Here is a 16,383-nt window from a genome sequence, read left to right on the forward strand (position 1 = left end):
TGAATAACATGATAACTCTTTAGTAACTACTGAAGTCATTGTAAACTTTTGAGGTTTTTGTAAAGTATTGGATAGTAACAACTCAAGATTTACTACATAATTCTAAAGGAACCACTACTTATTTGGATCAGTATTCTAAAGTGAGGATCATGGTAACCCACTAGTAATTACTCAAGTGTTACCAAATACATCAGAAGGAATTATTGTACAAAACATACAAAAACCTCAAAAGTTTACAATGACTTCAGTAGTTACTAGAGAATTATCATGTTTTTCACTTTAAAATACTGATCCAAATAATTAGTAATTCCTTCTGAAGGATTTGGTAATACTTCAGTCATTACTAGTGTGTTACCATGAACTTCACTTTAGAATGAATTATACATTATGCATCATTCATGTTAATTATGAACCTGTATATAGTAGTTCTTAGTAGTTCTCTGGGAGGTATGAAAAAACAGTAGTTACTGATTAGCTAATAGTGAATACCTTCAATTGAGCACTATTACTTACTAATTCATTAATCAGAGTTTCTTGTTAGGTAATAGTCATTACTATAGTGTTATTAATGCATTACTCATGTGTTCCTTTGTAGTTATTCATCAATAAAGGATCAGTATTCTAAAGTGTTACCATAATTTTTAAACTGCCCAGCACGTTGGGCAAACATTTAACCCAACCGCTGAGTCAAAACAACCCAATTGCTGGGTTTGTCCAGTTTCAACCCAACTTGGGTTGTTTTTAACCCAGCATTCTTTAGAGTGCATAAACAAGAATTATTTTGTTCTCCAACATGATTTGAGAATGATTCAAAGAGCAGCTTGTGCTTCAATGAAAGCCAGAACATCTGACCTTTCATATATACAAAGGAGTTCATTGTGATGGTCAATGAAGTTCAAATGTGCTTGTATGGTAGCTAAAAAATAGCGTTTGTTAATTTCCATGAGGAAATTGGTGGGTGGGGAAATCATTTTTTTTTCTTTTCTCAAACTTTTGAACCCCTTATTTTACATTTCTCTGCATATGAAGTTGCTTTGTTTCTTGTAGCCTATTTGTTCTGTCAACCGCTTAATTGGCTTTTTTATTATCCAAATACTTTACACTGTTATAAATTTCAACAGAACTGAACGAATAAAATTAAAAAACAAAAACAAAGTGGCTTTTAAGTGACAGCCTGCAGTGATAGTTTATTTGCACGTTTTGCACTATTTTGAAATATTAGCAAAGAAGTGACAGGAACGATTATGACAGGTTTAATAGATTTTGTAATGACAATGATTTTCGGTGTAAAGGCACACAGGCATATGTTCATCCATCTGCATGCACTGTCTAAAAATAACAGCCTGAGCATCCTCAAAAAACGGTGCCGCTGGGCATCCCAGATCCCACTTCTGCGCGTTGAACGCGGCTCTTGCGTCATGCGTTTTTACATCACTCCTTTCAACCTGTCCTGTTCTTACAGCGGCTTTTACGTATCTTTACGCAACCCTATTGTAAAGTGATTCCCTCCCCGATTTCTTGAGCAGCACGACCGTGTTACGTCATTAAAGGTTCTGTTTTGTGATTTGTTCTGGGCGACTGTGGGCGGGACCTGGGCGCTCCGCTGGATATATTACGCGGGGCACCTTGGAGAGAGCCGGGTACGGCTCCATGTCACGGTGGGCATAGTGCTCCGGGAAAGGGGTGTAGTGTTGCAAAGGAGGCAAGAAAGGAAACACGAGGGAATTCGCTTCTCAATTGGACAAACAAATCCTTACAGTTCACAATGCCTGCTCAAAATAAAGATGAAGGAGGATGGAAGAAGTTTGTATGGAATTCAGAGAAGAAGGAATTTCTGGGGCGCACCGGTGGTAGTTGGTGTAAGTATAAACTATATAGATATACAATATCGACAGTACCGCTGGATTTCAGCACGTTGGACAGCGCTGTGATGCCTGTCATCGCCGTTTCTATAGCAGCAGGTACAGATAGACTGCCAGTCTGGTCACGATGCAACCTGTATGATTTGACTTTGCAGCAAACGTCTCGCGGACTTTCATATATTGACATACGGACCCAACGCACGATTTGCCGCGTTAACTGGTGTATTTTGACAGTTCAAAGCATTCTTGAACATGCAGGTTCATTTGTTGGTGTTTTTCTGTATCCCACCTGTTTCGTTGAGACCCCGCGTTCTTTAGGCAGGCTTGACGCGTTTTTCGTTTTTCTACCTAAACAGAAAGATATATGAATGTGTAATGAACGCTGTGCGTGAATTCGATGCTGATGGAGGAGCAAAAGGTCAACAAAGGACAGAATCAGATTATTGATCAGTTCGATTTTTGATGCTCAGTACTACCAGGAAATTTAATAAAAATGATTTTCCTCCTCAAAAATAAATAATTAAACAAAAAAACGAGAAGGCTAAAGGCATGTATTTGTATGAAAAAGCTGATTTTCTTTGCTGTACTTGACATGAAATCAATCAGCATCTCATTTAATTAGTATACTTGTCATTATTAATGTGATACACATACAAAGGGTTAAAAATGCATCATTGTTCAAGGTGACTCAAGGTGAAAGGCCTAGTATTTGGGGTCTGACTGATTCATCTCTGAATATTGACGTCATGTATTTGAGGCAGCAACAGTTTCTAATTGATAGACTCCGTGCCTTCAGTTTTACAAATGTGGCTTACCTAATGTCTAAAGTTAACTCCGTTGTCTTGGTAAGTTATTGAATCTGCCTTCCAGTTGATATAATTTCATCTCAAAATACCTTGAATGTGTCTAGCCAGTTGTGTGTGGACACAAAAATCCATGCTAGAGCTATTAAGTGTAAGAAGTTCCTAAGGATGGATGCCCAAACTGAGTCGTGCTTCAGCAAAGCAATGCATAATCACCTTCTAGATGTCAGTGCATCTCCTAGGATTTCTGATGGCCGTTACATCATACGTTAACATTCACTGAGCTTTAGTCCCAGTGACCCTCTGACATTGCTTTATGCACCACTGGAAACCACACAGACCTTGTGGCCTTGCCTAACTGCGCATGAGCAATTGAAATTGAGTTTAGCATTGTAATGATTTATTCAAAGCTGAATTCTTTTGGGATAAAAGTGGATAGACTGGTTTGACTGGTCTGGAAAGAACTTAAGATATGACCCTACTGGTTTTACTGCACTGTGATGCCCTTACACATTTGTTGATGTTTGAGACATTGAGATTACTCATCATATCCTGTCATGCTGGCACCTCTATATTTTCTGGGGACAGACTGAGGACATTTGTATTGCTGGTGTGTGTCAGCAGTTTCGCCTGTTTGATGTAGCATCAGTGAGCTTCCTGGGATCAGTTTGTTCCAAGTAGTAATTTTCAATAATACTTATTCTTTAATGTATGAATTTAGTAAATATAGGTTGTATATGTATAAATACGTTCTAGTAATAAAGACTTGAGTTCCTCCAGTAAACATTTTTGGACTGGACTTTTCTCTGAGAAAAAAAAAAATGCTTTATTGTATTGCAGGTTTCAACCATCGATTAAAAGCAATTGAAAGCAAAAGCATGTCCATAACAAAAAAAAACAACAACAACAAAAAAAAATGTCAAAATGTCTCTAATTCGCATGCTGAAATATGATCTCATCTCTCTCCCCACAGCAAAAATCTTCCTCTTCTATCTCATCTTTTATGGCTGTCTGGCCGGGATCTTTATCGGCACCATCCAGATTCTCCTCCTCACCCTGAGCGATTACAAACCCACCTGGCAGGACAGAGTAGCCCCTCCAGGTAAGAGCTTTATTATGGTGGCTGTCCCACCCTTTATATTTTTGGTAGATTTTGTTGTGAGTGTAAGTTGAGGTTGAAGTATTATCCAATGGTTTGTGAAGCCCTAGGGGTTCATGATGGAACTGCATGAGGCCATTTTAAATAAAAAGTCTAAAATTAAAAACAAAGAGAATATAATTTAGCTAAAAAGTATGGCTCATTATTTTAAAAAAAAGGCAATTTTTTTCAATTTATTAGAAGACTTTTTTTTTATTTCATATGTCAAACTATTTCTTACAGAGCCCCACACATGGCATCCAGGAAAAAAATAGTAGGCTAAATCATGCGCACGATTTACTAATTTGTTCCCTGAATTTATAAATCATGTGCACTATTTACTAATTTGTTCCCTGAATTTATAAATCATGTGCACTATTTACTAATTTGTTCCCTGAATTTATAAATCATGCGCACGATTTACTAATTTGTTCCCTGAATTTATAAATCATGTGCACTATTTACTAATTTGTTCCCTCAATTTATAAATCATGCGCGCGATTTACTAATTTGTTCCCTCAATTTATAAATCATGTGCACTATTTACTAATTTGTTCCCTCAATTTATAAATCATGCGCGCGATTTACTAATTTGTTCCCTCAATTTATAAATCATGTGCACTATTTACTAATTTGTTCCCCTCAATTTATAAATCATGTGCACTATTTACTAATTTGTTCCCTCAATTTATAAATCATGTGCACTATTTACTAATTTGTTCCATCAATTTATAAATCATGCGCGATTTACTAATTTGTTCCCTCAATTTATAAATCATGCGCGATTTACTAATTTGTTCCCTAAATTTATAAATCATGCGCACGATTTACTAATTTGTTCCTTCAATTTATAAATCATGCGCGATTTACTAATTTGTTCCCTCAATTTATAAATCATGCGCGATTTACTAATTTGTTCCCTAAATTTATAAATCATGTGCACGATTTACTAATTTGTTCCTTCAATTTATAAATCATGCGCGATTTACTAATTTGTTCCCTCAATTTATAAATCATGTGCACTATTTACTAATTTGTTCCCTCAATTTATAAATCATGTGCACTATTTACTAATTTGTTCCCCTCAATTTATAAATCATGTGCACTATTTACTAATTTGTTCCCTCAATTTATAAATCATGTGCACTATTTACTAATTTGTTCCCTCAATTTATTAATCATGTGCACTATTTACTAATTTGTTCCCTCAATTTATAAATCATGTGCACGATTTACTAATTTGTTCCTTCAATTTATAAATCATGCGCGATTTACTAATTTGTTCCCTCAATTTATAAATCATGTGCACTATTTACTAATTTGTTCCCTCAATTTATAAATCATGTGCACGATTTACTAATTTGTTCCTTCAATTTATAAATCATGCACATGATTTACTAATTTGTTCCCTCAATTTATAAATCATGCGCGCGATTTACTAATTTGTTCCCTAAATTTATAAATCATGTGCATGATTTACTAATTTGTTCCCTGAATTTATAAATCATGCACGTGATTTACTAATTTGTTCCCTCAATTTATAAATTATGCGCGCGATTTACTAATTTGTTCCCTCGATTTATAAATCATGTGCATGATTTACTAATTTGTTCCCTGAATTTATTAATCATGCGCGCGATTTATTAATTTGTTCCCTCGATTTATAAATCATGTGCACTATTTACTAATTTGTTCCCTCAATTTATAAATCATGCGCGCGATTTACTAATTTGTTCCCTGAATTTATAAATCATGCGCACTATTTACTAATTTGTTCCCTCAATTTATAAATCATGTGCACGATTTACTAATTTGTTCCCTCAATTTATAAATCATGTGCACTATTTACTAATTTGTTCCCTCAATTTATAAATCATGTGCACGATTTATTAATTTGTTCCCTCAATTTATAAATCATGTGCACGATTTACTAATTTGTTCCCTGAATTTATTAATCATGCGCGCGATTTACTAATTTGTTCCCTCAATTTATAAATCATGTGCGCGATTTATTAATTTGTTCCCTCGATTTATAAATCATGTGCACTATTTACTAATTTGTTCCCTCAATTTATAAATCATGTGCACGATTTACTAATTTGTTCCCTCAATTTATAAATCATGCGCGCGATTTACTAATTTGTTCCCTCAATTTATAAATCATGCGCACTATTTACTAATTTGTTCCCTGAATTTATAAATCATGCGTGCGATTTACTAATTTGTTCCATCGATTTATAAATCATGCGCGCGATTTACTAATTTGTTCCCTCAATTTATAAATCATGCGCGCGATTTACTAATTTGTTCCCTCAATTTATAAATCATGCACACTATTTACTAATTTGTTCCCTGAATTTATAAATCATGCGCGCGATTTACTAATTTGTTCCATCGATTTATAAATCATGCGCACAATTTAGCAAATCGAGGGAACGAAATAGTACATCATCCACATGATTTAATAAATTGAGGGAACGAAATAGTAAAACATCCTCACGATTTAGTAAATTGAGGGAACGAAATAGTAAATCGTCCACACGATTTAGTAAATTGAGGAAATTAAATAGTAAAACGTCTGCATGATTTAGCAAATCTTTAGTAAATAATGCGTACGATTCACTTTTTTCGCGCGCATGATTTATAAATTGAGGGAACAAATGTACAGTACTTTCCTATTCCATCAGGGAGTTTTAAAGGCATACTAGCTCACCCAAAAATGAAAATCCTGTCATCATTAACTCACCCTCAAGTTCTTCCAAGCCTGTATGAATTTCTTTCTTCTGCTGAACACAAAAGAAGATATTTTGAAGATATATCTTTATATATCTTTATAAATGTATATAAAGATATATCTATGAAATGTCAGTCAACTCAATGGGGCCCATCCACTGTTTGATTACCGACATTCTTCAAAATATCTTCTTGTGTGTTCAGCAGAAGAAAGAAATTCATACAGGTTTGGAACAACTTGGGGGTGAGTAAATGACAGAATTTCTTTTTTGGGTGAACTATCCCTTTAAGTGATTTTTAACAGATTTATTGTAGTCCATTTTTAAGTTACAGCCCAGAAAAACTATAATATGCTACTTGCTGTTACTAGTCGATGGCAGTAGTATTAGTTGAAATTTTCATGCAAGAGAAAAATGTATTGAACAAAAATATGTGTGCGCACATCTATACAAGATGTCGGTTAATTTTCCTGGTAGAGAATTTTTAAAAACTATTTTTGTTTTCATGGAGTCTAGAAATTAGCCTGGATGAAACACATTAGCCTGGATGAATAATTGTGGTCCCCTTAGTTGATTAGGTTTGGGACATGCTGTTCCTTTTGCTGTCACAGTTGCTGTTCCTCTCGCTGTTTAAAGTGAGGCTTGAAGGCTTGGATCAATCTGATAAACATTTGGAGGGTTCAGGGAACAGATCAAGGGCTAAGTGAGCACTGGGCACTTGGGAATTGATAATCTGTTAGTTTTACGTCATTGGTGAAATATTTCACATGTTTTCTTGATAGAACAGAAGGCATGTTAAGGGGAACAGAATGACAAACAGACACCTTTCAAAACACTACAAAACACACTTTAAAGAGAAACTGATGCCTCTCCTCTGCAAGACTTATTAAGGATCATGGGAATGATCTAAATGATCCGAAATTTGGTTTGCAAAGATTTCTGCATTTATTTTCTTTCTCACTCTAACAATCACAGAATGTTCCTTTATGATTTATTTACAACTCTGAGCCATTGCTAGACTAGGAGCATTCAAGCATTGCAAACTGTTTTCAGAAAATGCTTTCTTTTTGCATGTGATTGTTACAAAAGATGTATTTTGATTGCAAAATGCAAAACCACTTCAGTTATCAAATAGATAGGCTTTGTCCATTTGCCAGGTGCATCAGAATATCACTAGTCTGTAACTATTGCTAATATTTTGTGCATAATTTCATGTTGTAATAATTTTATTTTATCCTTAAATATGACATTAGATATGGTATTTGGAAACATTCCTTTCCGATTATTTTTTTCACACTTGCCCAATTGATGTAAAGGTGTTTGCCAAACAAACACTTTGTCCAAAGTCAAATATTTATCTACTATATAGTATGCGAAAAACAGTATGCCAAAAGAATAGTTTGTCCGAATACATACACTCTAAAAAATGCTGGGTTATAAACAACCCAAGCTTGGTTGAAAATGGACAAACCCAGCAATTGGGTTGTTTTAACCCAGCGGTTGGGTTAAATGTTTGCCCAACCTGCTGGGTAGTTTTATTTAAACCAACTATTGTTTAAAAATGACTGTATTGCTTAATTAAAATTAACCCAAAGTATGTTGGAAATGAACATTTATTAATGTTCAATGAATAATTATTAAACAATAAACATTTATTAAATTGCTTATTAATAAATTTATATTAATAAACTATTTGTTTATTAAATTTATATTAATAAAATATTAAAGCTTATTAATAAACATTCACCTTTTATCTATTATTGTTGTCTCTAATTGCATCTGGTTCCCAACTATTTTGGGTTCATTTTAAGCTAGCCATATAGCAATTTTTAAACAATAGTTGGTTTAAATAAAACTACCCAGCAGGTTGGGCAAACATTTAACCCAACCGCTGGGTTTGTCCATTTTCAACCCAACTTGGGTTTTTAACCCAGCATTTTTTAGTGTGTAGTATTCTCAAAATAGTAGGGTGAAATGTTTACCTACTACTTCTGTCGAGATTCTGAAGTGCGCATTCGATGGATACTTTACTATCCCATGAGGCCACGGGAGAGGTTTTATGAATGGCAGTGAAGCGACGTAACTGATGCTGGTAGGTCATGTGACAGTAACAACGTGGCGGATGTAGTACATCTGAATGTCATTCATTCTACCCATATTCATTCTATGTAACAAACTTTTGTAACGGTTGTTAAGTAAATTCAAAAGTACTTTAATTACCCACAATGAAAGCTGATGTTCCAAAGAATTTAGGATTGACTGAGTTATAGGTTCAAAAAGGCTAGATAAAGATTCAAATGAGTCAAATGAGAAAAGATTCAAAGGATTTACTGTCCAACATATGTGTCTCCGCAAAAATGTATATAATGTATTTATATGTTAATTTATCGGTGCACAGGGCTCAGTCACTTCCCACGTTCAGACAAGGCTGAGCTGATCTTCTCTCCTGATGACGTGGAGACGTTTCTGAAATACACCAAAGTCATGAAAGATTTCCTAGCACCCTATGACCTCGAAAGCCAGCGGGACCAAATGAAGTTTGAGGACTGTGGAGGTACCAGATTACACATTTTTCTTTTGTTACTTGAGTCCAAAATGAATATGGATGTTCTCTCAGCAGGATCAGTGTTTTCATTAACCTACAAAAAGCAAAATATATTATGAATTATACCACACACTGCTGTACAGCTTTAGCTTACATTATCAGTTAACAGAAAATCTTTTACATGTCCCAAAAAATTACAAGTAGCCTTATATAAGAATTATACAGCACATGTCTACATCATTTTTTATTTCTGTTTTCACAGATCAACCCCAGACCTACAAGGAAAGAGGTGGTTTAGAGAGTGACATGGGTGTCAGGAAGGCATGCCAGTTTTCAAAGACTTGGCTAGGACCCTGCTCTGGCATTGAGGATCGTGATTTTGGATTCTCAGAGGGGAAGCCCTGCTTGATTGTCAAGCTCAACAGGATTGTGAACTTCAGACCGAAGGTTTGTTACATTCATGCAATATTTTCAAAGTTTTAAGCCAGTTATTTATATCTTTTGCTGTAGTGTGTCAGTAGGATATGTCAGTTTACATTTCAAAACATTCCTTTTGACATTAATTGAAATAATCCAGTGATATTTTTGAATGCACAAGGAGTCTGACAACAGCCGGTGCTCCACACAGAGATCTGATCTCACCACCTGCAAAACTACAGTACTGTGAAAAGTTTTAGGCACTTTTTGTTTCAAAGTTTGAGGATGCTTTCAAAAATAATGTCCTAAATAGATTTCAATTATCAGTTACCTTCTATCAACTAAATTATATCAATATTTGGCGTGACCAACCTTTTGTGCTTAAAATAGCTTTATAGGTACACTTGCACATATTTTTTCAGATAGCTTTGCAGGTAGGTTTCTTCAGGCGTCTTGGAGACGTTGCCATCGTTCTTCTGGATTTAGTCTGTCTCAGTTTTTTCTGTTTCCTCATGTAATCCCAGATGGACTTGATGATGGTGAGATCAGATCATATCAGATGTTGTCAGACTCCTTGTGCATACAAAAATCTCACCCGATTATTACAATTAATGTCAAAAGGAAAGTTTGGAAATGTAAACTATTTCCTACTGACACACTACAGCTAAAGATATAAATAACTGGCTTAAAACATTTTTTTTTTTTTTGGTGAAAATACTAACGTGCCTAACTAACCTACTGTACATATATATAATAATCAAGCCCCAAATTATTTTGTATATATATATATAGCTTCTCGAGTAATCAGTTGATTATTTTGATGATTAATCAAACATTCAGACCTAGGCAAAGCTTTTAAAGATGACTTAAAATACATATATAATAACATAACAATACAATAACAATAACAATGAGGCAGTAATATTTGGTTCAAATAAAATATCAAAAGCAAGTAATCATATGGTTTTATAGAACAACACTGTTAAAATACTTAATATACATAATATAAACAATATAATCATCTTATGTACATTATGTATTATAACAAATGCCTGCAGAGGGCGCCAATGGCCTGGTTTTGTTACACTTTACAGCAGAACAAATATGCCAAAGGACATTTCATTCAAAGGTTTACTTCATCATTAATATTTGGCCACTTCTTTATAGAAATGCTACAGCCACTGAAATTTCTTGAACAAGAATACAAGAACATTGAAACATTGCAAACTCAGATCAAGGGTTTAAAGGTGCATTGTGTAAATTTTAACGTCATCTAGAGGTGAGGTTGCAAACTGCAACCAATGGCAGCTCACCCCTCCCTTTTGAAACAAAATAGAAAAGCTACTGTGGCCGTCATCGTTCAATGTAGTGACGATGCAGGCTGCCTCTAAAAATGCAAATGATTTAGAAGAAGAACAACATAGTAACTAAACGCGCTCTGTAGAGTGTTTGTCCGTTTAGGGCTGCTGTAGAAACATGCTGGTGCAAAATGATGACTTGACATGGAGGGGGGACCTGCGGTGTATGTAAACTTAAAGGGCTCATTCTAAGACATAACAGTTCATTATGTAAAGTATTTATACACCGCTGAAAACGTAGTTATGTATATTACATTGCATTTCTGTAAATAGATCCTCCCAAATTTTACACATTGCACCTTTAAACATTTATTTTGAAACAGTTTGCATATTTAGAAACGTATTGATATTGATATTTATAAATTATTTACTATACAAATCTGATGAAAGATAAATCTGCATTGTTAATACTTTTGATTTTTTATATTTAAAAAATCTACAAAAATCCAACCTTTCATTGGAGAATAATAATTTTAAATGGGGGGAAAATCCCATTATGAGAGAAATGTTTTTCTCTAATACACACTGCTCACAATTAATCATACCCTTTTATTCAATACTTTTTGCAACCTCCTTTTGCCAAGATAACAGCTCTTAGTCTTCACCTATAATGCCTGATGAGTTTGAGAACACCTGACAAGAGATCAGAGATCATTCCTTCATACAGAATCTCACCAGATCCTTCAGATTCCAGCTCCATGTTGGTGCTTCTTCTCTTCAGTTCACTCCACTCATTTCTTTAGGGTTCAGGTCAGGGGACTGGGATGGCCATGGCAGAAGCTTGGTTTTGTGCTCAGTGACACATTTTTGTGCTGGTTTTGATGTTTGTTTTGGATCATTGTCCTGATGGAAGATCCAACCACAGCCCATTATTGGATTTCTAACAGAAGCAGTCAGGTTTTGATTTTTTATCTGTTGGTATTTGGTAGAATCCATGATGCCATGTATCTGAACAAGATGTCCAGGACTTCCAGCACAAAAATAGGCCCACAACATTAAAGATCCAGCAGTATATTTAACCGTGGACATGGGGCACTTTTTATCCATGTGTGCACCAAACCCATCTGGTGGGTTTGCTGCCAAAAAAACCTTTTTTTTTAGTTTCATCCGACCATAACATTTGAAAAGTAACTGACATGACTGGAACTTCAAACAGGATGGGTTCTATGGTCAGCAAACTCTCAAGATTGGTTTGGTACTAACAGGGGTAAAAAGTACCCCAATGTGTACAATGAAATATACTGCTGTATCTTTAATGTTGTGAACCTATTTTTCTGCCGGAGATCCTGGACATCTTGTTAAGATACATGGCATAATGGATTCTATCAAATACCAACAGATAAAAAAATCAAAACCTGACTGTCCCTGTTAGAAGTCATATAATGGACTGTGGTTGGATCTTCCATCAGGACAATGATCCAAAACAAACATCAAAATTAACACAAAAATGTGTCACTGAGCACAAAACCAAGCTTCTGCCATGGCCATCCCAGTCCCCTGACCTGAACCCTAAAGAAAATGAGTGGAGTGAACTGAAGAGAAGAAGCACCAACATGGAGCTGGATTCTGTATGAAGGAATGATCTCTGATCTCTTATCAGGTGTTCTCCAAACTCATCAGGCATTATAGGTGAAGACTCAGAGCTGTTCTCTTGGCAAAAGGAGGTTGCAAAAAGTATTGAATAAAAGGGTATGATTAATTGTGAGCAATGTGTATTAGAGAAAAACATTTATTTCATAATGAGATTTTCCCCCCCATTTAAAATTATTATTCTCCAGTGAAAGGTTGGATTTTTGTAGATTTTTAAAATAAAAGATCAAAATGATTAATGATGCAGATTTATTTTCACAGCCTTCTTTGGCCATATTTACCAGGGGTATGATTCATTTTTAACACAACTGTACACTCTAAAAAATGCTGGGTTAAAAACCACCCAAGTTGGGTTGAAAATGGACAAACCCAGCGATTGGGTTGTTTTAACCCAACTGTTGGGTTAAATGTTTGCCCAACCTGCTGGGTAGTTTTATTTAACCCAACTATTGTTTGAAAACGACTATATGGCTGACTTAAAATTAATCTAAAATGAAATTAAAATGTTCATTTATTAAACATATTAATAAATGATAATTTTCAAGATATTTTGGGTTCATTTTAAGTAAGCAATACTGTAACTTTTAAACAATAGTTGAGTTAAGTAAAACTATCCAGCAGGTTGGGCAAACATTTAACCCAACAGCTGGGTTAAAACAACCCAATCGCTGACAACCCAAAATTTGTCCATTTTCAACCCAACTTGGGTTGTTTTTAACCCAGCATTTTTTAGAGTGTATTTACATGGAGCATGTAGCATGAGAAGCATGTTGCATGTAAGATCCTCCTGGTATAAAAGTTTTATTTAAAAATGTCTTTTTTTCTTTTAGACACCAAAGACAAATGACAGCATTCCAGAGGAGGCACAGTACAAAGTCCAGTCCCATGTGATTCCTATCCACTGCACAAACAAGGTGAGCGATCCTTTCGCCACTCAACGCCTCTGTAAAACAGTAAAACATGTTGCTAACCGACAGCATATATTCTCTTGCCTGCAGAAAGAAGAGGATGCAGGTAAGCTCGGCGAGGTGAAGTACTACGGTATCGGAGAAGGCTTCCCCCTTCAGTATTACCCCTACTACGGGAAACTCCTGCACCCTCAGTACCTGCAGCCCCTGGTGGCCATCCAGTTCGTCAACATCACCTTGAACACGGATATCCGCGTGGAGTGCAAAGTGTACGGGGAAAACATTTATTACAACGAAAAGGATCGCTACCAGGGACGATTCGATATTAAACTCGGTGTCCACAGATCATGACCTCTGAACAGAGTACCTCCTCTCTCTCCCTATTTAAAGGCAAACTAAGGCTCCTCTTCTGACTTGAGATACAAAGGCACCAGAGAAAAGTTTCTCATCGGTCTTCCACAGTTGTTTAACCGAGGGGATGTTTTTTTGAATGTACAAGTGTCTCATGTCAGAAAGAGGCCTCATTTTAGTTTAGGAGAGATTAATTAACAAAACAAAACAAAAAAAAGCAAATAAAAGAATATTTAAAAACGCTAGTCTAAAACAACATACCATCTTAGACATGTGGGACCTAACATTGTCTGTACTCTTTACTTCAAGCTTTCTGCTTACAGTCTAGGGTTAGAAAGTTAACGCCTGGAGGATTAGCCATAGCATAAAAAATTTATTCTACTACCGATTGAGAACTGTCCACGATCAAAAGGGGCATGTTGTTTTACTGTAAATTACATTTCCAATGTAGCCAGCACAGTTTTGTCCTTCCTGTATTGTATTGCTGCCTCGTGTGATTTCCCTATATTAGCACAGTAGTTGCATATGTAGGTTGTTTCAAGCCACGCCATGTGTGTGATTCAGCTTCATTTGTCAAACGTGCCTACATATATGTATAGATACTTAATGGAAATACACTGGCCTCTTAACATTGCCTTTCGGGGGTATTGATGTTCTATCTTTGCATTTTTTAGGTGTATTATAGGTGGGTAATGAACATTTTTTCCCTAATTCACTACAATGTAGAGGGAAGATTGTACTTCTCTTTGATGATTCGTTTTCACTGAATGTAGATGTTGCCTTTGGTTTTATGGTGTCATTCACGTGTGGAGGGACCCGCTACTGTAGCTTTGATTCTTTTTTTTTACGACTTTTTGTTTTCTTCCTTGCCTTTTCGTTCTTCTCCTTAAATGAAGACGTCACACGGCGTGGTCGAATGTTTTAAATTTCACTATTTATTAAGTGGTGACCTTAAATATTCTGTTCTTGCACATGCTCATGTTCTGCAGAAACTCGTCATGAATGTTAATAATGCCAAAGCCATTAAGATTATTCTAGATTCTATCAGAAGTAATGCAATACCCTGTCCATTGGGATGTTTCGTAGGTGTGCGCAATCAGTGTCAAACATCAGAAATGTCAAATTTCACGAGTCCCACAAGCTCTCATGTTTGAAACTAAACTGGAAAAGACTAACCAAAATAAAGATGAGACTCTAAAATTGTGCTGTTTTTTTATTCTGTACATCTTCTAAGGTAATGTTTTAATGAAAAGTCATTTTAAGATCTTATGTTTACTTAATTTTTTTTTTATAGCTTTATAAAATATATATCATTTAAAGACAGCTTTTGTAATTCACATTTGGATATGATTACAATGTGCAAAATAAGTCTTTCCACATAAAGACATTTGCACAGCAAATGATTGTGAGTCTAAAGAAAAGAAATTATAAGATATTTGTAACAAAACAGAGGATAAAAATTTAATCTTAAGACTTTGACCTTTCTAATTATTTATATTTTGTCAAGAATAAATAAAATATTACTTTATATTATAAATATATAAAAACCTACACTAAATGGGTTAAAAACAACCCAAGTTTTGTTGAAAATGGACAAACCCAGCGATTGGGATGTTATAACCCAGCTGTTGGGTTAAATGTTTGCCCAACGTACTGGAGAGTTTTATTTAACCCAATTATTGTTCAAAAATTACTGTATGCTTGCTTAAAATGGACCCAAAATAGGTTGGAAATTAAAAATCAGACGCATAATTACTAGAGGCAACAATAATCAAAAGGTCAACATTTAATAATAATTTAATACATTTTGTTTAATTGTTATTCATTAAACTTATTAATAAATGTTAATTTATTAAACATATTAATACATTTTGAATTCCAACACACTTTGAGTTTATTTTAAGCAAGCATACAGTAATTTTTAAACAATAGTTGAGTTAAAAAAAAAAAAAACTACCCAGCAAACATTTACCCAATCTCTGGGTTAAAAAGAACCCAATTGCTGGGTTTGTCCATTTTCAACCCAACTTGGGTTGTTTTTAACCCAGCATTTTTTAAAGTGTAGAAAATGGTCACCAATCCTCTGCTGAATATATATGCAAATTAAGTATTTTCACAAGAAGACATTTTCACAGGATGATTGTGAGACTTTGAGCAAAACATTTAAATTGATATGTATTTGGCACACACTCCAGCTGATTAAGTTAAAGTGCAGACAGAAAAGAGCAAGAGAGAGAATCCAAATGAGACTGAAGACAGCTCCCATCAAGCTCCTGCAGGGATGAGATACCGAATGCAATCCTGAATTTTAGGTGTTGGTACACCTAGGAATTGGAAGCAATTCCTGCTCTGTCCCCATATCACTGACTAATCTTTGATGGTGATTAACTAATGTGGGTCTTGATGAATTAAAAATGTGCTTTTGCACCCAAGAGGATCAGTGTGTATTAAGCAGAGCTATCTGATATCTTCAGACGTGTGATGTCAACATGTGTCTCACAGTAAGTAAAAATACTTGCTTCAGAATATGTGTTTGTGTGAGAGAAAAGAGTATTTGCATGGTAATTACATAATAAAACTGAAAAGAACAGCTTTTAAGAAATGCAAAGTGTGATTCATTTATAATGGACAACATCACAGCCATCACCACCAAAATCTGTCACAGCTGATTTCATAAGC

The 16,383-nt window shown here is 35.0% G+C and overlaps 1 protein-coding gene across 1 annotated transcript; it reads left to right on the top strand.

The window, feature by feature from the left end:
• The first annotated feature begins 1,652 nt into the window (after window positions 1-1,652).
• Window positions 1,653-14,894, top strand: atp1b1b (ATPase Na+/K+ transporting subunit beta 1b). The gene is made up of 6 exons (XM_067404543.1): window positions 1,653-1,859; window positions 3,639-3,767; window positions 8,934-9,089; window positions 9,343-9,527; window positions 13,276-13,359; window positions 13,444-14,894. Exons 1-6 carry the CDS (start codon window positions 1,766-1,768, stop codon window positions 13,702-13,704), a joined length of 909 nt encoding a protein of 302 aa, XP_067260644.1. The 5' UTR covers window positions 1,653-1,765; the 3' UTR covers window positions 13,705-14,894.
• The last annotated feature ends 1,489 nt before the right edge of the window (window positions 14,895-16,383 follow it).

The sequence above is a fragment of the Chanodichthys erythropterus genome, chromosome 12, assembly GCF_024489055.1.
Source record: "Chanodichthys erythropterus isolate Z2021 chromosome 12, ASM2448905v1, whole genome shotgun sequence".
Lineage (NCBI taxonomy): Eukaryota > Metazoa > Chordata > Actinopteri > Cypriniformes > Xenocyprididae > Chanodichthys > Chanodichthys erythropterus.

Excerpts from the sequence above, each read along its gene's own strand:
- atp1b1b (XM_067404543.1), top strand. The coding sequence starts at position 1,766 with ATGCCTGCTCAAAATAAAGATGAAGGAGGATGGAAGAAGTTTGTATGG. Across the intron at positions 1,860-3,638 it reads GCGCACCGGTGGTAGTTGGT|CAAAAATCTTCCTCTTCTAT; the intron begins GTAAGTATAAAC and ends CTCTCCCCACAG. Across the intron at positions 9,090-9,342 it reads GAAGTTTGAGGACTGTGGAG|ATCAACCCCAGACCTACAAG; the intron begins GTACCAGATTAC and ends CTGTTTTCACAG.